At 32.2% G+C, this 25,007-nt stretch overlaps 3 protein-coding genes across 3 annotated transcripts; 1 reads left to right on the top strand and 2 right to left on the bottom strand.

The window, feature by feature from the left end:
* Positions 1-781: 781 nt before the first annotated feature.
* LOC119613998 (acanthoscurrin-2-like) lies at positions 782-1,524 on the top strand (the record flags this gene model as incomplete). Its single annotated transcript, XM_037970075.1, has 2 exons — positions 782-980; positions 1,017-1,524. Coding segments are annotated over 2 exons (630 nt in total), but the record flags the coding sequence as incomplete, so codon positions are not given.
* A 2,819-nt stretch (positions 1,525-4,343) lies between these two features.
* On the bottom strand, positions 4,344-10,504 carry LOC119613996 (glycine-rich cell wall structural protein-like). The gene is made up of 2 exons (XM_037970072.1): positions 10,060-10,504; positions 4,344-5,244 (listed from the first exon to the last, which is right to left on the bottom strand). The coding sequence occupies exons 1-2, from the start codon at positions 10,435-10,437 to the stop codon at positions 4,450-4,452; spliced, it is 1,173 nt and encodes a 390-aa protein (XP_037826000.1). The 5' UTR covers positions 10,438-10,504; the 3' UTR covers positions 4,344-4,449.
* A 3,710-nt stretch (positions 10,505-14,214) lies between these two features.
* On the bottom strand, positions 14,215-14,734 carry LOC119613993 (probable H/ACA ribonucleoprotein complex subunit 1). The gene has a single exon (XM_037970070.1). The coding sequence runs from the start codon at positions 14,669-14,671 to the stop codon at positions 14,312-14,314; it is 360 nt and encodes a 119-aa protein (XP_037825998.1). The 5' UTR covers positions 14,672-14,734; the 3' UTR covers positions 14,215-14,311.
* Between the last annotated feature and the right edge of the window lie 10,273 nt (positions 14,735-25,007).

The raw sequence follows: 25,007 nt of genomic DNA, 5'->3' as shown, positions 1-25,007 counted from the left end.
TGAACTAGAACTGAACTAGAACTGATCTAGAACTGAAGTGAATTAGAACTGAACTAAACTAGAACTGGATTAGAAGAAATTAATTAAGAGATTAGTAGATTGTACTAATGAAGAGAAGGGTGAATATGACAGTCAACAGTTGATTCATTGGACCAGTTCTTATGGTCAATCGATGTAAATATTTTTGTGCGTCTATTATGGATAGATATAAATTAGTATTGCACCAAAAACTTAGAATTGTAAAATTTAAGCAAATCTATGATGTTGTAAAATCTTTAAAAACCACCCTCGTTATATTAAAATTTTATTTTTAACATCCTAAAAGTATAGTATATTATTTTCTTATAATAAAAATTATTAAACTTTTTTTCTAAAGATCACCATTTAAAAAAAATTTCACTACGATAATAAATACCAGTTTGTATGAATATTTGAAGTTGTCTGCTTTAATATTAATTAATTACAAAAATGCTCGCACAAAAACATTTATAATTGAAAACCAAAACAATCAATATTTCAAATTTTTGAACAAATATAAAAAATATATATATATTGTAGAGGCACATGATGATGATGATCATTTGTTGTAGTACAAGTATTTTTAATTATTTAAAGTAATAGTAGATATATTTTGTTTGTTTTTAATAAATCTGGTTAATTATAATTAGATTTTTTGGCAAATTTTTTCAAATAGAACTTAAGTATATAAGTCGGAACAAGTGCCATTATTAGCAACAGTTTCCGAAAAGTGTTTGTTACATCATGAAATTATTTGCTTTGTTTATTGATCGTGGCCATCGTAAGCGTTAATGCTCATGGTTATGGTGCTGGTGGACATGGTTCAGCTAGTGCTAATGCTGGTGGTCATGCCTCTGCCGGTTTAGGTGGTGGTAAAGGCGGTGGAGCTGGTCATCATGGTGGTGGCGCTGGTCATCATGGTGGTGCTGGTGCAGGTCATCTTGGTGGTGGTGCAGGCGCTGGTTTACAAGGAACTGGTCATCTAGCTGGTGGTGCTGGTTTACAAGGAGCTGGTCATCTAGCTGGTGGTGCTGGCGCAGGTTTACAGGGTGCTGGTCATCTTGCTGGTGGTGCTGGAGCAGGTTTACAGGAAGCTGGACATCTTGCTGGTGGTGCTGCTTTACAGGGCGCTGGTCATCTTGCTGGTGCCGGTTTACAGGGAGCTGGACATCTTGCTGGTGGTGCTGGCGCTGGTTTACAGGGAGCTGGACATCTTGCTGGTGGTGCTGGCGCTAGTTTACAGGGAGCTGGACATCTTGCTGGTGGTGCTGGCTTACAAGGAGCTGGTCACCTTGCAGGTGGCGCCAATGCTGATGCTAAAGCTAATGCAGTTGCTTCAGCAATTGGTGGTGGTGTAGCAAATGCAGCTGCCAATGCTGCTGCAAGTGCAAGTGCAGGTGCTGCCGGTGGTCATGGATATGGACATTAATAAGTCATGGATTTAATTGACAATGCTTTAATGTTTAATTAAAAAAATAAATTTTGAAAGATAAATCTATCTGTGTATTTTTGATTTTTCTTTTTTTTTTTTTCTTGTATATTTTATTAACATAACATTTTAAGTGGGTAAATTAATATATTTTACAAAATAAATTAAATAAATCTAGTTTAAAAAAGTTTACTCTAATTAATGATTTTGTTTTTAATATGTGTAAATTATATTCAATACGAATCTTGAAAGTCTTAAAATTTCTTTAATGGCCTTTTTCTTTGACGATATAAACAGCAGCTGTAAAATCGAACAATATAAATAATCTTTAAAATTCGTTTGATAAAGGGTTTTCCAATAAGACGAATCTATGATTAATTGAAAGTATATGGCGGTGGATTTACACACCGATCTTCAAAATGTTCGAATTTGTATCTTTAATTCCGATTTGCATCCACTCAATATAGAAATCAATAGTCTAATCCATAGTCTAGTCAATAGATTGTTCAATAGACTAGTTCATGAACTAAGTAATCAATAAACTAGTACATAGTCTAAGCAATATCCAAGTCCATTATCTAGTCGATAGACTATTACAAAGCCCTATCAATAGAATAGTTTAAACTCTTAGACTAGTCCGATGAATAGACCAGTCAATAGAATAGACAATAAACTAATAAATATAGAAATCCAAAGTCTATTCCAAGGAATGGTCCATATATTACACAATAGACTAGTCCAAATATAAGCCAATGAACTATTTAATTATAAAGTTCAGAAACAAGTATAGACCAGTCAATTGACTGCCCTATATGTGATACAAAGAATAGACTAGTTAAAAGATAATACGCCGGAATAGTCCAAACACTAGTGAATAAAGTAGTTAATAGACTAAAGAGAGTCCATAGACTTGTCTAGTCCATAGAGTTGCCCAAAGACTAGTCCAAAACTATTCAATAGATTGGTCAATAAATTATTGTATATATAAATACAAAGATAGCTCAATAGACTAGTCCAAAGAATATTTCAAATACAATTCAATAGAAAGCCCATTGGCAAATCAATAGATTATTCCATAGACTAGTCAATACAATGTCCTAAGGCCTATTTAGTAGACTAAGTAGCAAAAAGACTAGTCCAAATATTAGCCAATAGACTGGTCGATACTTTCGTCAATAAATCAGTCTTAACAGACTAAGAAATAGACTAGTATATATACTAGTCCATAGACTAATACAAAGACTAATTCTTTCAGAAGTCAGAAGACTAGTGAAAAGAATATACAATAAACATGTCCATAGTTTAGTCAATAAATTAGTCCATAGTTTAGTCAGTAGACTAATTCATAGAAAATTCCAAACTCTTTTCAATAGACTAGTTGAAAGTCAAGTCAATGAACTAGTCTGTAGAGTAGGCCAAACGCTAGTCCAAAGAAAATTCAGTGAACAATAGACTAGTTAATAGATTAGACAACTATAGACTACTCATATGACAATATACTCTCCAATAGACTCTACTTATTATCCAAACATTATTATATATATCATTCCGGTTTTTATTGGAAAACCTTATGTTATAATTTGTTTATTATATATGTTAAATAATTTAAATTGTAAAATCTTATTTAATTGGTTATATGAGTAGCAAGTTATATTAAATTATTCATGAGGAAATATTAATTTGTTTTGGGTTTTGTTTGCAATTTATAAATTTTAACCGAATACGTTTGAAGGATCCAGACGTTTTGGGGTAATAGATTAATAGTAGTACTTTTTACGACATTAGTATAAATTATATAAACGTCATAAAATATAAGTAAATTTAACAAATTCTAAAAGGCTTTGAAGAAAAGAAACTACATCTGGTTTATATGTTGAAGTATTAATTGCCTTCCAAATAATATCAATCTAAGAATTTCAGATAAATAAACTTGATATAAGATGTGAATGGTATTACAAAAGATCTGAATGATCTTACAATATATGTATCTGATTGATCTTATAAAAGATCTCAATGATCTGATAAAATATCTTAACGATCTGGTAAAAGATCTCAATGATCCCATAAAAGTCTTAATGGTTTTGTTAAACCTTGAACTTTAATGATTTTGGAGCAATCATTTCGGCATTTTTTTTACTAATATTTTTTTAATTTACTAGATTTATGCAAAATTTTCTTATCTTTTGAAAAATGTAGGTTTCGAAGCTGTTCTTTGATGGGGCCATTGGTCAGATTATAAGCAGCACTCTTGGTGTGATCATCATGAAATTTGGTAGAGAAATTTGTAGATAATCTTGTTTATGTAGAATCGATATACTAATGTTTTCAGTAAATTATGAACATTTAAGTCATTATCAGAAATACATCTTATATGAGGGCTAGGTTCAAATGTGAATCGATGTTTGACATACTCTACAGTATTTTTTCTGGGAACATAAGATTAACTAGTGCAAATTAGTATTAGATTGCTGAATAATCAATTAATAATGACGGTTTACGAATGGATGTTTTGTACGAACTTTATCAGAGACAATTTCGGAAAAATTTCATTGTTATAGATCATCTCCTCTGAGCTCATCATTCTATTTTAAGAGACACGATTACTTTTTTCTTTTAATTCAACATACACGTGTATAACGGTTTAGGCGGTTTTTCAAAAGATATTTGTTGGAGAGCCGGAAGAAATTGTAAATCGAAGTTGGCCACTTTTGGAATAGTGGTTCGTGGTCGAACCACTAAAGGACGTAATGGAAAAATTTCTTTAAATCATAGCTAGAGTATATTATAATATAGTCGAGCAAGTCTAACCATTCTTAGTATTTCAGTTGTATTTAAACTAGCAGTTCCCAAAACCAGCTTAAAAACTAGCTAACAAGCTTTAATTAAGAAAAAAAAATTCCATTTAAAATTTATTTTTATTAGTTTTTTTTTATGTATTTTTTCAAATTTTTTTTTTTCGTAATAAATTAGTCTTAACATTAGACAACAATTAGGACTAGAGCTTAACCGCGGACAAGGGTGTTGGCATTGGCATTAGCAGTAGCGCCAGCATTGGCACCACCGAAACCACCCAAACCACCACGACCACCAGCGGTAGAGGAAGCAGAAGCTGAGGAAGAAGCGGAGGAAGAACCACCACCGAAACCACCACCAAGACCACCACCAAGACCACCGCCAAGACCACCGAAACCACCACCGGTAGCACCAGCATTAGCGTTAGCATTGGCTCCAGCGTTAGCACCACCGAGACCGCCACCTAATCCACCGCCCAACAAACCTCCCAAACCGGGACGGCGACCACCGAAAGCACCACCAGTAGCACCAGCGTTGGCATTAGCATTAGCACCGGCATTAGCACCGCCGAAGCCGCCACCCAAACCGGGGCGGCCGAAACCACCTCCCAAACCACCACCCAAACCGCCACCAACAGCTCCAGCATTAGCGTTAGCATTAGCACCGGCATTGGCACCACCGAAACCACCGCCTAAACCGCCTCCCAAACCGGGACCTCCGAAACCGGGACGGCCGAAACCACCACCCAAACCGCCACCAACAGCTCCAGCATTAGCGTTAGCATTGGCACCAGCATTAGCACCACCAAAACCGCCTAGACCGCCAAAACCACCGGCACCACCCTTAGCAGCTGCGTTAGCACTAGCAGCAGCATTGGCATTGGCACCACCGAAGCCAAGACGTTGACCTTGGGCTTGGGAACACACGGCTAAAACGGCAAGAGCAACAAATACTTTCATTATGACTACTGTTTGGTGTTTCGAATGGACAAAACTAAACTGATGCTAAACCTAGAAACATAACATCTTTTATAGTTGAACTACAAAATTCAAGTTTGAAAACCCAATTTGAAATTTCTCTTCCATAAGGGAAGAAGACATCTGTTGGCAGATAAAAACAAATACAAACTCTCATCATCCACTATATACATACATATATACGTATTAAAGTAGTGGCGTCAGTAATTAGCATCTAAATGGGTCTATGTGATAAAATCATGAAACCCCCTCATAACACTAACACACACAGATTTAGAAGTGTTTGTCGTCTATCTGTTAGTTTGGTTAAGTAGTGCTTGTATTAGTGTTGGAGCTTCTGTATTAGCAGCATTATGTTTGTATTTATTAGTTAGTATATATCTCTAGTACTACTAGTGCGAATGTTTGTTAGAAATTTAAAATTCATATTTTTATTTTATTTTTGGGTACTTTTTTTTATAAATTTTCGAAGAAAAAAAGCCGGTATATTTAGCATTTGATTTTTTTTTTTTTTTTTGTTTATTTATTTACACAAGCCTGAAGTAAACAAACATAAACGAGTTTTTATTGTCTTCCCCATAATTTTAAATTAAATAATGATTTTGTACTTAGCAAAAAATATCAAATAAAATATTCTTTCAAACAGTTTATAATAAGGGCTAAAAGCGTTGACGACTAAGAAGTATGAAATACGCATCGAAATCGGAAGACTTATTTTTGTGCTAAAATTTTATTTTTAATACTCTTTAGAAATGTGACAAAAAAAATCGGACCTATTGCTGTAATTGTTCACAATAAATCACTTTGGACTCAACAGTATTAGGCTGGTTTCTGAGTAACCCTATATTGGTACCCTTCTGAGGTAATTTTTATGTAATCTCCACTGTATTTTATTCACACTAAAGCAATTTCAACGAATCAGGGAAATAAATATGTAATTTCTAAATGGTTGGTCCGATTTTAAAAATAAATTTCACATGCTGTGACATTAGTCACAGCCTACCGAAGAGATCTAGATCAAGAGATACTTGTGGCATCACTATCTACAAGTAACTATTTGGATACTTTATAGGGTCTCCAGAGACTGATCGTTTCCTACAACCACCTACTTTCGGCTCAAATTCACTTTCTGAATCGATTAAGCAATGTCTGTCTCTCTGTCCTTCTGTGTGTCCATTTTTAAAAACAAATTTCACCTACCTCAAGATAAAGGGTTGAGAAGTTTAAACATACATTAGAACATTAGTCACGACCTTCCGAACAGATCTAGATTTAGAGATACTGATGGACATAACTATTTGGATACTTTATAGGTTCGCCAGAGACTGATCGTTTCCGCTCGAACTAAATATGTATAAAACACGTTTTATACCCTACACTACTAGGTTCAGTGGTGAGGGTATTATGCGTTTGTGCTAATGTTTGCAGCACCCAAAAATATGTTTCCTACAACCACCTACTTTCGGCTCAAATTCACTTTCTGAATCGATTAAGCAATGTCTGTCTCTCTGTCCTTCTGTGTGTCCATTTTTAAAAACAAATTTCACCTACCTCAAGATAAAGTGTTGAGAAGTTTAAACATACATTAGAACATTAGTCACGACCTTCGGAACAGATCTAGATTTAGAGATACTGATGGACATAACTATTTGGATACTTTATAGGTTCGCCAGAGACTGATCGTTTCCGCTCGAACTAAATATGTATAAAACACGTTTTATACCCTACACTACTAGGTTCAGTGGTGAGTGTATTATGCATTTGCAGCACCTAAAAATATGTTTCCTACACCCACCTACTTTCGGCTCAGAATCACTTTCTAAATCGATTAAGCAATGTCTGTCCTTCTGTGTGTCCATTATTTCACTTAGCCACCCCCGAAAAATGCTCTTGTGCTCATAATTATGTTCTACTATCTCTTCAAAAATCGGCATAACTTAGTCTTGTATAAGTCTCGGACCTCATTTGACTCTAGCCCCCATAGAAGGTTGAACAATTTTTTTCAACAAATTGTTAAAATATTTCGGAATTATAACAAAAAACAACATAATGCTGAATTTAAGTTGTGATTTGATTATTGCAATAGGCTTAGTTCTGTTATGGACCGATATCCACAAAATTTAAAAGACTTGTGGTGACTTTTTCTGAAGTGGGCTATGAGCTGCTAGGTTTTCGCTAAACTCTACAGTATAATTTCTGGGCATTTAAACTGACTTGTTTCAAATTTTATAACAATTGCTTTACTCAACATATATCTGACTATGACGGGGGCTTGGAAAAATGTTAGACCGACATTTTTCTACTAAACAAGCCATTCTCCACCGCGATGAGTCCTATCCTTGTTTCAACAACCAGACGGACAAAGCAAGATCGTTTTAAAATCCAATAAGGCAGACTATCGTCTTAAAACTTTATAAAGATCCAGAGTATTCTTAATTTTTCTAACTGTCGCCTAACGTCACAGCTGTGCTTCTATGAAACATGTCATATTTTATAGTTTTTAATTGCTATTTCTTTTAATTTAATTCTGTTTAATTTTTGTTTATTATTTTTTGATATTTATTTATTTATTTTTTTTTTAATTATAAAACGTTTTATTAATTAGCTTCATTTTTGACTGGTACTTCAAGTTTCTTCATTTTCGTATTCGTCTTCGCTGAAGAGATTAATAATATGTTTTGTGAATATTTAAATATCTATTCAGAATATAAGTTCATAAAGTTCTGATTTCTGCATAAACATATATAAACTTTAAAATGTTAATTTGTTTAGATCGTAAATTGTAATTTATAACTTTTTTCAAAATTTGGATAAATCTTATAATTTACTAGTTTTCTACGTTTAAAATAGAAACAGAGTAGCCAGCTGAAATAAAGAAAATTGAGGGCAAATTTTACGGAACACAAAACTTATGCCATGACTTTTGAAAAGTCTATTAACTGATGACAGTTTTCTTTAACGTTTTGAAGCAGCCACAGAAACTTTCAATCTGAACTGCTTTATCATCCTTGATGTTTAATACACTGATATATTCCAGCATAAAGGTATTCCCCCTAGACAATTTTAATTTGATTAAAATGAATACAATTTAATGCTCATTCACTAATTAAACCAGTCTTTCATTGCATAATATATCTATAAATTTTGCAAATAAATAAATATTAAAATTTTACTAATACATTTTTAAAAATTGTATTTTTTTTAAATATATATCGAAGCTTTTAAATTTGCCTTAAAGGGCATCACAGAGACCCATAAATTTCTAAAATTTATATCAAGACATTTGATTCGATATGTTTACAACACTGTTGTTTTATTAGATATTATTCTGGTCAAACAACTCTTTCACTCTTTTATTTGTTTAACATTAAAAACTAAACTAAATACGAAAACAATATGCAAATTAAATACTAATCGTAACAAAACAGAAAATATACTTTTTATATAATTAATTAAAAGCTTTAAATAAAAAAAAATAAACAGCTTTTTTCTTTAAAGTTTAAATTTTAAAAAAATAAAACAATAGAGGGCGTTCTAAGCAGCGGATATAAAGTATTTTATTTAAATTAAATAAAGTTTTCAATTGTTTTTTATTCGAGGGACGTTAGATCATAATTGAAATTAAGAAACTTTATGAATGCTTTTAATCGATTCTAGTTCAGTTCGAGTTCAGTTCTAATTCAGTTCTAGTTCAGTTCTAGTTCAGTTCTAGTTCAGTTCTAGTTCAGTTCTAGTTCAGTTCTAGTTCAGTTCTAGTTCAGTTCTAGTTCAGTTCTAGTTCAGTTCTAGTTCAGTTCTAGTTCAGTTCTAGTTCAGTTCTAGTTCAGTTCTACTTCAGTTCTAATTCAGTTCTAGTTCAATTCTAGTTCAGTTCTAGTTCAGTTCTAGTTCAATTCTAGTTCAGTTCTAGTTCTCAGTTCTAGTTCAGTTCTAGTTCAGTTCTAGTTCAGTTCTAGTTCAGTTCTAGTTCAGTTCTAGTTCAGTTCTAGTTCAGTTCTAGTTCAGTTCTAGTTCAGTTCTAGTTCAATTCTAGTTCAATTCTAGTTCAATTCTAGTTCAGTTCTAGTTCAGTTCTAGTTCAGTTCTAGTTCAGTTCTAGTTCAGTTCTAGTTCAGTTCTAGTTCAGTTCTAGTTCAGTTCTAGTTCAGTTCTAGTTCAGTTCTAGTTCAGTTCTAGTTCAGTTCTAGTTCAGTTCTAGTTCAGTTCTAGTTCAGTTCTAGTTCAGTTCTAGTTCAGTTCTAGTTCAGTTCTAGTTCAGTTCTAGTTCAGTTCTAGTTCAGTTTAGTTCAGTTCTAGTTCAGTTCTAGTTCAGTTCTAGTTCAGTTCTAGTTCAGTTCTAGTTCAGTTCTAGTTCAGTTCTAGTTCAGTTCTAGTTCAGTTCTAGTTCAGTTCTAGTTCAGTTCTAGTTCAGTTCTAGTTCAGTTCTAGTTCAGTTCTAGTTCAGTTCTAGTTCAGTTCTAGTTCAGTTCTAGTTCAGTTCTAGTTCAGTTCTAGTTCAGTTCTAGTTCAGTTCTAGTTCAGTTCTAGTTCAGTTCTAGTTCAGTTCTAGTTCTGTTTTTATCTGTTTTAGTGCAGTTCTTGAACTTGTAATAACAATAAAAGTTATATTGTTAAACACGCAAATATGCAGAAGTTTTATGATGTTGTAAATAAATGTCCACAACGAAGTATTTTTTCTTATTTTTTTTTATATTTTTCAGACTTATCTTTTTTTATAAAACTTAAAATAAAAAATAAAATAACTTAAAAGAAACTATAACAAAAAAGAACTAAAAATGCTACAAAAATTTAAAATTTTTAATAATCTCTTGTGTGACACAAAAAATTATTGAGAAGTTTCTAACCGCGGAAACCACCGCCACCAGCAGCTGATGCGGATGCAGAAGCTGAAGCTGAACCAGCACCGCCAAAACCATTGCCAGCAGAGCTAGCACTGGAAGAAGCAGAGGCAGATGAGGAGCCACCGCCGACACCACCGAAACCAGGACCTCCGAATCCGGGACCACCGAAACCGGGACGGCCAAAACCTCCACCGTAGCCACCACCGAAACCTGGACGACCATAGCCGCCACCAAATCCAGGACGGCCAAAACCGCCACCGTAGCCACCACCAAAACCGGGACGTCCAAAGCCGCCACCACCATAGGGGCTACCAAAGCCAAATTGGGGTACAGCGCAGACAGCAGCTAAGAGCATGGCCAAAACAATGAATACTTTCATTTTGTTACTAGTGATCTTCTTTCAAATTGTTTAAACTGTTTAGATATGTTCACACAACTAATGTCACAATAAATGCGTGCAAATGTATTTATACTAAAAACTGTAACTCATTTCTCTGTGCTGAATAATAAAATATGCTGAATGAAACAACAACAATATTAACTATAGCTCTTCTAAAGAGATTGATTTATTGTTATGTAGTGATCAATGATCACTTAGCTATACATATCTTGTCTTTTTCCAACAAAATTTCTAAGCATCGTTAGTGAAGAGATCTGCGTAAGCGAAAATGTGTAAGCGGCTGAATTAAAGTTATATTTTGAGAGAATCTCGAACTATAATATTAGAAAATAAAAAAAAATCCCCAGCGTAAAAGTTTACTAAACAGAGAGTATGATGTATCGCATACATCATAGCTCTACTACTAACAACAACAATTAACACCTTCTATTCAAAGCACAAACATAGGGAAACACAAATTTATTTTCTATTGTTGTATTTTATTAACGGATTTTCGAAAAAACCCTCATCTGTTCAACCGTTACTTATTTGATAACTCTGCTCTCTATTACGTGTTTAGCTTCTTAAGATCATTTATTTTGTATTTTGCCATTTTGGGTGATTCCCAATTGACCACCAATGTATATCGCAAACATAAACATCAAAAACCTTTCAGGCCCGTGGCTTAATAGCAAAAAAAAAAAAAACACAAAAACACATATTAAATATATAATGACCACGATCACGCCAAAAAGTAGAAAACAACATAATCAATATTCAAATTTAATTCATAATTAAACAATAGTTTGAGATAATGGTTTTCACTGATAACAAGAGTTTAAAACTATATGGTCCTTTTAAAGATTGACAAAACTCAAAGCAGCGCGTGTCCTGAAGCCTTTAAACACTTTGACAAATGTGTAGATGTGTGTGTAAAAGTTGCACGTTAGTTTTGCATGAGCGATATTGATTTGAATGATGAATTTGTAACCGCAAAAGCGACCTTAGAATTGTAATTTCTGACCTTTAGATATGGTTTCACAACGTCCCTAAGGTATACTGGCAGCTAGTTCAGTTTCTAGTTTAGTGCAAGTTTAGCTTCAATGCCTTCTTAGTTCTAATTCAGTCTAGTTCAGTCTAGTTCAGTTTCTAGTTCAGTTCTAGTTCAGTTACTAGTTCAGTTCTAGTCAGTTCTAGTTCACGTTCTTCAGTTCAGTTCATTCTAGTCAGTTCTAGTTCAGTTCTAGTTCAATTCTAGTTCAGTTCTAGTTCAGTTCTAGTTCAGTTCTAGTTCAGTTCTAGTTCAGTTCTAGTTCAGTTCTAGTTCAGTTCTAGTTCAGTTCTAGTTCAGTTCTAGTTCAGTTCTAGTTCAGTTCTAGTTCAGTTCTAGTTCAGTTCTAGTTCAGTTCTAGTTCAGTTCTAGTTCAGTTCTAGTTCAGTTCTAGTTCAGTTCTAGTTCAGTTCTAGTTCAGTTCTAGTTCAGTTCTAGTTCAGTTCTAGTTCAGTTCTAGTTCAGTTCTAGTTCAGTTCTAGTTCAGTTCTAGTTCAGTTCTAGTTCAGTTCTAGTTCAGTTCTAGTTCAGTTCTAGTTCAGTTCTAGTTCAGTTCTAGTTCAGTTCTAGTTCAGTTCTAGTTCAGTTCTAGTTCAGTTCTAGTTCAGTTCTAGTTCAGTTCTAGTTCAGTTCTAGTTCAGTTCTAGTTCAGTTCTAGTTCAGTTCTAGTTCAGTTCTAGTTCAGTTCTAGTTCAGTTCTAGTTCAGTTCTAGTTCAGTTCTAGTTCAGTTCTAGTTCAGTTCTAGTTCAGTTCTAGTTCAGTTCTAGTTCAGTTCTAGTTCAGTTCTAGTTCAGTTCTAGTTCAGTTCTAGTTCAGTTCTAGTTCAGTTCTAGTTCAGTTCTAGTTCAGTTCTAGTTCAGTTCTAGTTCAGTTCTAGTTCAGTTCTAGTTCAGTTCTAGTTCAGTTCTAGTTCAGTTCTAGTTCAGTTCTAGTTCAGTTCTAGTTCAGTTCTAGTTCAGTTCTAGTTCAGTTCTAGTTCAGTTCTAGTTCAGTTCTAGTTCAGTTCTAGTTCAGTTCTAGTTCAGTTCTAGTTCAGTTCTAGTTCAGTTCTAGTTCAGTTCTAGTTCAGTTCTAGTTCAGTTCTAGTTAGTTCTAGTTCAGTCCTAGTTCAGTTCAGTCTAGTTCAGTTCAGTTCTAGTTCAGTTCTAGTTCAGTTCTAGTTCAGTTCTAGTTCAGTTCTAGTTCAGTTCTAGTTCAGTTCTAGTTCAGTTCTAGTTCAGTTCTAGTTCAGTTCTAGTTCAGTTCTAGTTCAGTTCTAGTTCAGTTCTAGTCAGTTCTAGTTCAGTTCTAGTTCAGTTCTAGTTCAGTTCTAGTTCAGTTCTAGTTCAGTTCTAGTTCAGTTCTAGTTCAGTTCTAGTTCAGTTCTAGTTCAGTTCTAGTTCAGTTCTAGTTCAGTTCTAGTTCAGTTCTAGTTCAGTTCTAGTTCAGTTCTAGTTCAGTTCTAGTTCAGTTCTAGTTCAGTTCTAGTTCAGTTCTAGTTAAGTTCTAGTTCAGTTCTAGTTCAGTTCTAGTTCAGTTCTAGTTCAGTTCTAGTTCAGTTCTAGTTCAGTTCTAGTTCAGTTCTAGTTCAGTTCTAGTTCAGTTCTAGTTCAGTTCTAGTTCAGTTCTAGTTCAGTTCTAGTTCAGTTCTAGTTCAGTTCTAGTTCAGTTCTAGTTCAGTTCTAGTTCAGTTCTAGTTCAGTTCTAGTTCAGTTCTAGTCAGTTCTAGTTCAGTTCTAGTTCAGTTCTAGTTCAGTTCTAGTTCAGTTCTAGTTCAGTTCTAGTTCAGTTCTAGTTCAGTTCTAGTTCAGTTCTAGTTCAGTTCTAGTTCAGTTCTAGTTCAGTTCTAGTTCAGTTCTAGTTCAGTTCTAGTTCAGTTCTAGTTCAGTTCTAGTTCAGTTCTAGTTCAGTTCTAGTTCAGTTCTAGTTCAGTTCTAGTTCAGTTCTAGTTCAGTTCTAGTTCAGTTCTAGTTCAGTTCTAGTTCAGTTCTAGTTCAGTTCAGTTTAGTTCAGTTCTAGTTCAGTTCTAGTTCAGTTCTAGTTCAGTTCTAGTTCAGTTCTAGTTCAGTTCTAGTTCAGTTCTAGTTCAGTTCTAGTTCAGTTCTAGTTCAGTTCTAGTTCAGTTCTAGTTCAGTTCTAGTTCAGTTCTAGTTCAGTTCTAGTTCACAGTTCTAGTTCAGTTCTAGTTCAGTTCTAGTTCAGTTCTAGTTCAGTTCTAGTTCAGTTCTAGTTCAGTTCTAGTTCAGTTCTAGTTCAGTTCTAGTTCAGTTCTAGTTCAGTTCTAGTTTCAGTTCTAGTTCAGTTCTAGTTCAGTTCTAGTTCAGTTCTAGTTCAGTTCTAGTTCAGTTCTAGTTCAGTTCTAGTTCAGTTCTAGTTCAGTTCTAGTTCAGTTCTAGTTTCAGTTCTAGTTCAGTTCTAGTTCAGTTCTAGTTCAGTTCTAGTTCAGTTCTAGTTCAGTTCTAGTTCAGTTCTAGTTCAGTTCTAGTTCAGTCTAGTTCAGTTCTAGTTCAGTTCTATTAGTTCTAGTTCAGTTCTAGTTCAGTTCTAGTTCAGTTCTAGTTCAGTTCTAGCTCAGTTCTAGCTCAGTTCTAGTTCAGTTCTACTTCAGTTCTAGTTCAGTTCGAGTTCAGTCCTAGTTCAGTCCTAGTTCAGTTCTAATGTTTGTGTTGAAATGTATTCGTGATGTGTAACCACTACAATACTTTGTCAACTTTTTATACATTAATAAAATTTCACAAAATTGTTGTTGATTTTTCTATTATATATTTTTTATAAAACTTAAAATAAATAATAACTTAATGGAAACTACAATAGAAAGTTTGTTTTAACTATGAATAGCGTTTTTAACCGCGGAATCTGTTGCCACCACCAGCAGCAGCGGAAGCAGAAGCTGAAGCAGAAGCGGAACCAGCACCGCCTAAACGGCCACCACCGGCGGAGCTGGCACTAGACGAAGCAGCAGCAGATGAGGAAGCACCGCCTGCACCTCCGAAACCGGGACGTCCGCCACCGAAGCCTGGACGAACACCAAAACCAGGACGACCATAGCTGCCACCGCCGAAACCGGGACGACCAAAACCGCCACCACCGAAACCAGGACGTCCAAAGCCTCCGGCACCACCACCATAAGCACTACCGAAACCGAATTGGGGTACAGCGCAAACGGCTGCAATGAGCATGGCCAGAATAAGGAATAATTTCATTTTGTAACTTTTTTTTTTTTAATTCGATGAAATGTTTTCACTGTTTCGATTTGCTCACACAACTAATGAAACAATAAATGCGAGCAAAACTATTTATAGCAAAAAAACCTTTCTCATTTCTTTAAGATAAAAAGCAATTAAGACTCCTCATATAGAGATTGATTGATTATTGTGTTATTTTTTCCACTAATTTCCACTTTTATTAATAATATAATAAAAAGCTATGTTTTTTTCAGAGAACAAAAACAAAATAACGAAATACGTAAATGTTCAAATTATAAATTTTGTTTTGAGAGAATATGATCATAACAAAATACTAGCAGAAAAAAAATTCCCCGCCAAAAATAAAATTTTGCAAAATGTAAAGCCAATGTCGCAAAAAATTAATAAAAACAAAGATCAATAATAAAAACAACAATTAAAAAAAAACAACATAAATACATAATACAATATGATTATATTGTATAAAACAATATTGAAGAAATTTGATCATTAGAGGATCACTATCACCTATGAGAAAGAAGTATTGATTATCTTTGGTAGGTAGTAGTGTATTTGAAAAGTCTTTGCTAGCCATTTTGAAGTTCTGAAATTTGTTTACCAACAAACAAATCTTCTAAAAATTGTTATAAACTTGTTATTAAATTTGACATATTTTTTTATGTTTATTTATGTTTTTTTATTTCTAGTTAATAACCCATCTTTAATTCCCATTTAAAATCCCCTTTGATTTTTGTTTTCTTCTTTTTAGAAAACCACTTTTAGCTGGCTAAACTTGAAAAAGGTTATTTGCCTTTTGAGAAATCTACCAAATGCTCTCGTACTAAACTAAGACTTGTTATTTTAAAGCGGTAACATATGATCGTGCGTGTTTACTCATCTGATCATCAAATTCGACACTAGTAAATACAGCTATTTGATAATAATTTTGAATTTTTCTAACTATAAAATGCGGAAGTTTTGGATTTTTTACTGGGAATTTTCAAATTAGCAAATTATCTCAATCGATTAATGTAAATAAAATTAACGATTATGTTAATGAAACTGTTTTAAAGATCATAAAATGGTATTTAATATAATAAATAGTATATTAATTTTTTTTTATAAAGTGTTGGAATATATGATTTTAATCTAAGCATTTCAAATTTTAAGAATTCTTTGAGTGGATTCTTTTTAATTTCGAAATTTATATTTTAAAAATTTGTTAAACAGTGTGATTCCCAAAGCGAAATATTTTAATCAAGTGTTTCTACGTAATTTAACATGATTTGTAAATAATTATTTACTATAGTGATTTATTTAAAGAATGTTTTCATTACTCAGCAAAACAAATATAGATGAGAATTTCAAATAAAACCGACTTACTATATACCCTGTACAGATATCCGGTATAAATATACTGAAAATTATGGGTACATGATTAAAACATACAACTTCTAAATGACAGTGTAAAGCTCATCATAGACTAGTTTGTAGGCTAGTATTTTATCCTACTCTACAGTCTAGTCTATAGTCTAGTCTATAGTCTAGTCTATAGTCTAGTCTATAGTCTAGTCTATAGTCTAGTCTATAGTCTAGTCTATAGTCTAGTCTATAGTCTAGTCTAGTCTAGTCTAGTCTATAGTCTAGTCTATAGTCTAGCCTATAGTCTAGTCTATAGTCTAGTCTATAGTCTAGTCTATAGTCTAGTCTATAGTCTAGTCTATAGTCTAGTCTATAGTCTAGTCTATAGTCTAGTCTATAGTCTAGTCTATAGTCTAGTCTATAGTCTAGTCTATAGTCTAGTCTATAGTCAAGTCTATAGTCTAGTCTATAGTCTAGTCTATAGTCTAGTCTATAGTCTAGTCTATAGTCTAGTCTATAGTCAAGTCTATAGTCTAGTCTATAGTCTAGTCTATAGTCTAGTCTATAGTCTAGTCTATAGTCTAGTCTATAGTCAAGTCTATAGTCTAGTCTATAGTACTAAGTATAGTATAGTAGTTATAGTCTATAGTCTAGTCTATAGTCAAGTCTATAGTCTAGTCTATAGTCTAGTCTATAGTCTAGTCTATAGTCGTCTATGTCAAGTCTACAGTCTAGTCTATAGTCTAGTCTATAGTCTAGTCTATAGTCTAGTCTATAGTCTAGTCTATAGTCTAGTCTATAGTCTAGTCTATAGTCTAGTCTATAGTCTAGTCTATAGTCTAGTCTATAGTCTAGTCTATAGTCTAGTCTATAGTCTAGTCTATAGTCTAGTCTATAGTCTAGTCTATAGTCTAGTCTATAGTCTAGTCTATAGTCTAGTCTATAGTCTAGTCTATAGTCTAGTCTATAGTCTAGTCTATAGTCTAGTCTATAGTCTAGTCTATAGTCTAGTCTATAGTCTAGTCTATAGTCTAGTCTATAGTCTAGTCTATAGTCTAGTCTATAGTCTAGTCTATAGTCTAGTCTATAGTCTAGTCTATAGTCTAGTCTATAGTCTAGTCTATAGTCTAGTCTATAGTCTAGTCTATAGTCTAGTCTATAGTCTAGTCTATAGTCTAGTCTATAGTCTAGTCTATAGTCTAGTCTATAGTCTAGTCTATAGTCTAGTCTATAGTCTAGTCTATAGTCTAGTCTATAGTCTAGTCTATAGTCTAGTCTATAGTCTAGTCTATAGTCTAGTCTATAGTCTAGTCTATAGTCTATAGTCTAGTCTATAGTCTAGTCTATAGTCTAGTCTATAGTCTAGTCTATAGTCTAGTCTATAGTCTAGTCTATAGTCTAGTCTATAGTCTAGTCTATAGTCTAGTCTATAGTCTATAGTCTAGTCTATAGTCTATAGTCTAGTCTATAGTCTAGTCTATAGTCTAGTCTATAGTCTAGTCTATAGTCTAGTCTATAGTCTAGTCTATAGTCTAGTCTATAGTCTAGTCTATAGTCTAGTCTATAGTCTAGTCTATAGTCTAGTCTATAGTCTAGTCTATAGTCTAGTCTATAGTCTAGTCTATAGTCTAGTCTATAGTCTAGTCTATAGTCTAGTCTATAGTCTAGTCTATAGTCTAGTCTATAGTCTAGTCTATAGTCTAGTCTATAGTCTAGTATAGTCTAGTCTATAGTCTAGTCTATAGTCTAGTCTATAGTCTAGTCTATAGTCTAGTCTATAGTCTAGTCTATAGTCTAGTCTATAGTCTAGTCTATAGTCTAGTCTATAGTCTAGTCTATAGTCTAGTCTATAGTCTAGTCTATAGTCTAGTCTATAGTCTAGTCTATAGTCTAGTCTATAGTCTAGTCTATAGTCTAGTCTATAGTCTAGTCTATAGTCTAGTCTATAGTCTAGTCTATAGTCTAGTCTATAGTCTAGTCTATAGTCTAGTCTATAGTCTAGTCTATAGTCTAGTCTATAGTCTAGATATAGTCTAGTCTATAGTCTAGTCTATAGTCTAGTCTATAGTCTAGTCTATAGTCTAGTCTATAGTCTAGTCTATAGTCTAGTCTATAGTCTAGTCTATAGTCTAGTCTATAGTCTAGTCTATAGTCTAGTCTATAGTCTAGTCTATAGTCTAGTCTATAGTCTATAGTCTAGTCTATAGTCTAGTCTATAGTCTAGTCTATAGTCTAGTCTATAGTCTAGTCTATGGTCTAGTCTATAGTCTAGTCTATAGTCTAGTCTATAGTCTAGTCTATAGTCTAGTCTATAGTCTAGTCTACAGTCTAGTCTATAGTCTAGTCTATAGTCTAGTCTATAGTCAAGTCTATAGTCTAGTCTATAGTCTAGTCTATAGTCTAGTCTATAGTCTAGTCTATAGTCTAGTCTATAGTCAAGTCTATAGTCTAGTCTATAGTAGTCTATAGTCTAGTCTATAGTCTAGTCTATAGTCTAGTCTATAGTCTAGTCTATAGTCTAGTCTGTAGTCTAGTCTATAGTCTAGTCTAGTCTAGTCTATAGTCAAGTCTATAGTCTAGTCTATAGTCTAGTCTATAGTCTAGTCTATAGTCTAGTCTATAGTCTAGTCTATAGTCAAGTCTATAGTCTAGTCTATAGTCTAGTCTATAGTCTAGTCTATAGTCTAGTCTATAGTCTAGTCTATAGTCTAGTCTATAGTCTAGTCTATAGTCTAGTCTATAGTCTAGTCTATAGTCTAGTCTAGTCTAGTCTAGTCTAGTCTATAGTCTAGTCTATAGTCTAGTCTATAGTCTAGTCTATAGTCTAGTCTATAGTCTAGTCTATAGTCTAGTCTATAGTCTAGTCTATAGTCTAGTCTATAGTCTAGTCTATAGTCTAGTCTATAGTCTAGTCTATAGTCTAGTCTATAGTCTAGTCTATAGTCTAGTCTATAGTCTAGTCTATAGTCTAGTCTATAGTCTAGTCTATAGTCTAGTCTATAGTCTAGTCTATAGTCTAGTCTATAGTCTAGTCTATAGTCTAGTCTATAGTCTAGTCTATAGTCTAGTCTATAGTCTAGTCTATAGTCTAGTCTATAGTCTAGTCTATGTCTAGTCTATAGTCTAGTCTATAGTCTAGTCTATATAGTCTAGTCTATAGTCTAGTCTATAGTCTAGTCTATAGTCTAGTCTATAGTCTAGTCTATAGTCTAGTCTATAGTCTAGTCTATAGTCTAGTCTATAGTCTAGTCTATAGTCTAGTCTATAGTCTAGTCTAGTTATAGTCTAGTCTATAGTCTAGTCTATAGTCTAGTCTATAGTCTAGTCTATAGTCTAGTCTATAGTCTAGTCTATAGTCTAGTCTATAGTCTAGTCTATAGTTAGTCTATAGTCTAGTTATAGTCTAGTCTATAGTCTAGTCTATAGTCTAGTCTATAGTCTAGTCTATAGTCTAGTCTATAGTCTAGTCTATAGTCTAGTCTATAGTTAGTCTATAGTCTAGTCTATAGTCTAGTCTATAGTCTAGTCTATAGTCTAGTCTATAGTCTAGTCTATAGTCTAGTCTATAGTCTAGTCTATAGTCTAGTCTATAGTCTAGTCTATAATCTAGTCTATAGTCTAGTCTATAGTCTAGTCTATAGTCTAGTCTATAGTCTAGTCTATAGTCTAGTCTATAGTTTGGCCTATGGACTAATCTCTTCATTCCGATAAAATCCGAAGTTTTTACAAGTGGTCGTTTTAGATAAAAATACTCAATACACCAATGCAAGCATTAATCAGATTTCTAATTTAAAAAAATCGAACTTCTTCCGGGGAATTTTCCCAGCAACATACTGACGAAATCAATTTCAGTTTATTAAGAAATTAAATCAAACAATTGAGTAATAACTTATTCGTATAAATGATAATTCCAATGACTTTTAATATTTATTTACTTATTTCTTAACAAATAAAATGTTTTATTTATTTTTTTGGTAAATTACAATGAACTTAGAAAACTGAAAAACTAGCATCATCACTACTTGAAACTACGAATACGAACACAACTACAAAACCTCGTGCAATATATGTTTGTACATATACATACATAACAAATCGGTAAAGGGGCTGTTAAATGCTTAGTCTAGACAATTAGCACCTTGCAACTAAATTTAGTAAAAAATTTAAAACATTTACATTACTTGCAATATTTTTGTTTTCTTTTAATTAAAAATATTAAAATTATCATCTATTTGCTAATATTTTTTTGTCTGGGAAATCCAATTAATTGTGAAGATTTTTTGGGAAATCACACGCGGTTTTTATTCTCAAATTTGTTTTTTTTTTTTTTTTTTGTTATCAATTATACTTAGAACAAGTTCTTATGTCGTCATACAATTTTTTTGCTAATATCATTAAGTATTTACCTGACATCAAACTTTAATGTTAAAAAAATAATTAAATTAGTTTTGTTAGACTAATAAATTTATTATGTTTAAACCAGTTTACAAACAATACAAAATGAAAATAAACAAACAAAATTATTAACATCTGTTAAGTATCTACTGATTGTAAAATTTACAATATAAATGTTTAGAACTAAATTTTATATTGCTCAAAGCGTTGTAAATTAATGTTTACAAGGGGTATTAATAGGGAATTACTGATGCGATATAAATGGACAGCATACCCTTGAATCAGGTCTTGATTGGTTGCCATAACAGGCTTTACGTCTACTTTTTGCATGCAATATAGAATTTCAAATTTATACGTAACAGAAAAAACAAGAATAAATATGTACATGGGGGATTTCATGCCAAGTGCCCCAACTTTTAAAACTAATGTCTTCCAATCGGGTATTTCACACCAATGTCAGTCCTACTGAATAGTAGTTAAGACACAATTTCAAGAACGGTTAAGAACTCTCTAAGTTACATTTGGTCAAAGATTGACATTTTTGCATAACACTGTTCTTATCAAAATTTCTTGAGGTTAATATATTGTGAGCCAATTAAAAAAAAAACGTTAAGAAAAACTCAATTTTGCAAAAAATATTTTTTTAATTGCTATCTCAGCCATTTGCAAAAATATCATATTGTACCCACTGTAACTAACTCAGTGACCAATCTTGCCTGTTTCTAAACTACAATCTAATAGGACTATATTGGACCCGATCGAAAGACATCGGTTTCAAAAATTGGTTCATTTGATTCAATTAGTATGTTAGTTAATTAGTTAGTAGTTAGTTAGTTAGTTAGTTAGTTAGTAGTTAGTTAGTTAGTTAGTTAGTTAGTTAGTTAGTTAGTTAGTTAGTTTAGTTAGTTAGTTAGTTAGTTAGTTAGTTAGTTAGTTAGTTAGTAGTTAGTTCGTTAGTAGTTAGTTAGTTAGTTAGTTAGTTAGTTAGTAGTTAGTTAGTAGTTAGTAGTTAGTTAGTTAGTTAGTAGTAGTTAGTTAGTTAGTTAGTTAGTTAGTAGTTAGTTAGTTAGTAGTTAGTTAGTTAGTTAGTTAGTTAGTTAGTTAGTTAGTTAGTTAGTTAGTTAGTTAGTTAGTAGTTAGTTAGTTAGTTAGTTAGTTAGTTAGTTAGTTAGTTAGTTAGTTAGTTAGTTAGTTAGTTAGTTAGTAGTTAGTTAGTTAGTTAGTTAGTTAGTTAGTTAGTTAGTTAGTAGTTAGTTAGTTAGTTAGTTAGTTAGTTAGTTAGTTAGTTAGTTAGTTAGTTAGTTAGTTAGTTAGTTAGTTAGTTAGTTAGTTAGTAGTTAGTAGTTAGTTAGTTAGTTAGTTAGTAGTTAGTTAGTAGTTAGTAGTTAGTTAGTTAGTTAGTTAGTTAGTTAGTTAGTTAGTAGTTAGTTAGTTAGTTAGTTAGTTAGTTAGTTAGTTAGTAGTTAGTTAGTTAGTTAGTTAGTTAGTTAGTTAGTTAGTTAGTAGTTAGTTAGTTAGTTAGTTAGTTAGTTAGTTAGTTAGTTAGTTAGTTAGTTAGTTAGTTAGTTAGTTAGTTAGTTAGTTAGTTAGTTAGTTAGTTAGTTAGTTAGTTAGTTAGTTAGTTAGTTAGTTAGTTAGTTAGTTAGTTAGTTAGTTAGTTAGTTAGTTAGTTAGTAGTTAGTTAGTTAGTTAGTTAGTTAGTAGTTAGTTAGTTAGTTAGTTAGTAGTAGTTAGTTAGTTAGTAGTTAGTTAGTTAGTTAGTTAGTTAGTTAGTTAGTTAGTTAGTTAGTTAGTTAGTTAGTTAGTTAGTTAGTTAGTTAGTTAGTTAGTAGTTAGTTAGTTAGTTAGTTAGTTAGTTAGTTAGTTAGTTAGTTAGTTAGTTAGTTAGTTAGTTAGTTAGTTAGTTAGTTAGTTAGTTAGTTAGTTAGTTAGTTAGTTAGTTAGTTAGTTAGTTAGTTAGTTAGTAGTTAGTTAGTTAGTTAGTTAGTAGTTAGTTAGTTAGTTAGTTAGTTAGTTAGTTAGTTAGTTAGTTAGTTAGTTAGTTAGTTAGTTAGTAGTTAGTTAGTTAGTTAGTTAGTTAGTTAGTTAGTTAGTTAGTTAGTTAGTTAGTTAGTTAGTTAGTTAGTTAGTTAGTTAGTTAGTTAGTTAGTTAGTTAGTTAGTTAGTTAGTTAGTTAGTTAGTTAGTTAGTTAGTTAGTTAGTTAGTTAGTTAGTTAGTTAGTTAGTTAGTTAGTTAGTTAGTTAGTTAGTAGTTAGTTAGTTAGTTAGTTAGTTAGTTAGTTAGTTAGTTAGTTAGTTAGTTAGTTAGTTAGTTAGTTAGTGAAAACTTACGACATAATGAAGTATACAACTTCTTATTTTGCATAATTACCTCATTAATTACTTTTGACAAAATTATTTTTGCATTAGAAACTTGTCACAAACATAAAGTCTGAAGGCCGTAGTCATCAATAAACATTTTATTAACAAATTTAAATAAGTCATTCAGAGCTGAACAATTTTTAACATAAACAAATCTTAAAGGCCTCCGAAATTTGCCAAAAAAAATAATTAATTTTGATAATTGACCTTAAATTTTTTATGACATTGATAAATACTGATCGAGATTTGTTGAATTATTAAATGTTTTATTGGATTCTCAAATCTTCTTTAACATCAAAAACAGATAAACAAGTAATGCTTCAAACCCCGTTATTCTATATTATTTAATATTAAGGCATTTTATTTTTAATTGTAGCAATAATAAAAATTAAAACTCTTATTAAAAACACAAGTGTGTTTTTATTTTATTTGTTCTCCTAATCTTTCTTTTTGAACTGGTTTTTATTGTTTTAGCCGGCTTTCAATAAACTGAATTTAAAATTTGTTTTGCTGACAAAAGAAATCATCAAAAAGCAGGGTATTTTTTTTCTAAACATAAATGCAAATTAATTTGAATAAATTTACTTTAGTGTTTTAATTATAATTTGATTTCATCTGTTTCTTTTCTTTCTTAATTATAAACTCATTTGTCAGTCAAACTTACATAATTTGTTTATTTCAATTTCTTTTATGAGGTCAAGCTGGAGAATCATAAAATCTGGATGAAATGGTAAAAGAAGAGATGAAGTGAAGTAAAAAGAGAAAAAACAAAAAAGTAATATTTTATACATATATTTTTCAGATAATATTTATGGTAATTAACTGCCTCCTTAGGCAATTAATAAAAGTGTATCGTACAAAGGACTATTTTTATTCCAAAGTTCTCGGAAAACACTTTTTTTAATTAATATTCTTAAAGTCTTAAATTCTACAACAAAATACCTGTAAAAATATTACACTACATTCTTCAAAATCACGTAAGAATAAAAAAATATTATTCCGATGAAAAATATTACAACAGGAAGATTCCACAAAACTTCAGAGAAAACAATGGCACCAAGGTATAACAAACAACTATAAAAAATTAACATTTTTCAGGTCATAATTCTACAATTTCTGTTTCTATTCCATGCTTTTGCTACTGCACATGTTGCATGCAAATATTTATATATCTTGTTGTTGATTTTTTATGATGCTTTATGCTTTGTAACGAAGAATAACTGCAACATTATATGTCATGCTTCCCATTTTTAATAGATTTCCCTGTAAACATCTCTGAACATAAAAAAGATTACAAAAAAATCTTATTATGGGAAATGTGTTCTTTTAGCGTTGATAAATATAGGGACCTTTATAACAGCAGGACGCGATTCCTGTTGCTGATGTTATTGCTGCTATTCCTTAACATCAGCTGCATCAATACTTTCTTTAGCAACAATGACATTGACTTCCTTTTCGAGGTTTAAATGTGAGCAATGAATACACAAGAAAATTTGCAATGTGAAGTTGCGGCATTAAGAAAAAATGCATTAAACATGCAACACGTTCTCTTCGTGGATTTTTCTCATTCGTTACTGCAACTTTTTATGATTTCATTGACGATTTTTTCTCCTTGGTATTCGTATTTTATTTCTTATTTGACTGCATATTTCTCCATATAATTTTATGTGTTCAATAGACTGGAGCATATTTTAAAATGAGATTGAATTGAACTAGAACTGAACTAGAACTGAACTAGACTGAACAAGACTGAACTAGAACTGAACTAGAACTGAACTAGAACAGAACTAGAACTGAACTAGAACTGAACTAGAACTGAACTAGAACTGAACTAGAACTGAACTAGAACTGAACTAGAACTGAACTAGAACTGAACTAGAACTGAACTAGAACTGAACTAGAACTGAACTAGAACTGAACTAGAACTGAACTAGAACTGAACTAGAACTGAACTAGAACTGAACTAGAACTGAACTAGAACTGAACTAGAACTGAACTAGAACTGAACTAGAACTGAACTAGAACTGAACTAGAACTGAACTAGAACTGAACTAGAACTGAACTAGAACTGAACTAGAACTGAACTTGAACTGAATTAGAACTGAGCTAGAACAGAATAAGATTTAAACTAGAAATTTTTGAATTTGATCTAGAATTGATATAGAATCGATCTAAAAATGAACTAATAGAATTTGTGATTCTGAATACCATCCTACTGCTGCTTTTAGATTTTCTA

This window comes from Lucilia sericata, unplaced genomic scaffold, assembly GCF_015586225.1.
Source record: "Lucilia sericata isolate MDLA Ls3-8-SP2 unplaced genomic scaffold, ASM1558622v1 Contig002482F_arrow, whole genome shotgun sequence".
In the NCBI taxonomy this organism is placed as follows: domain Eukaryota; kingdom Metazoa; phylum Arthropoda; class Insecta; order Diptera; family Calliphoridae; genus Lucilia; species Lucilia sericata.
The sequence above is the reverse complement of the archived record's forward strand: the minus strand, read 5'-3'. Positions and strand labels throughout refer to the sequence as shown.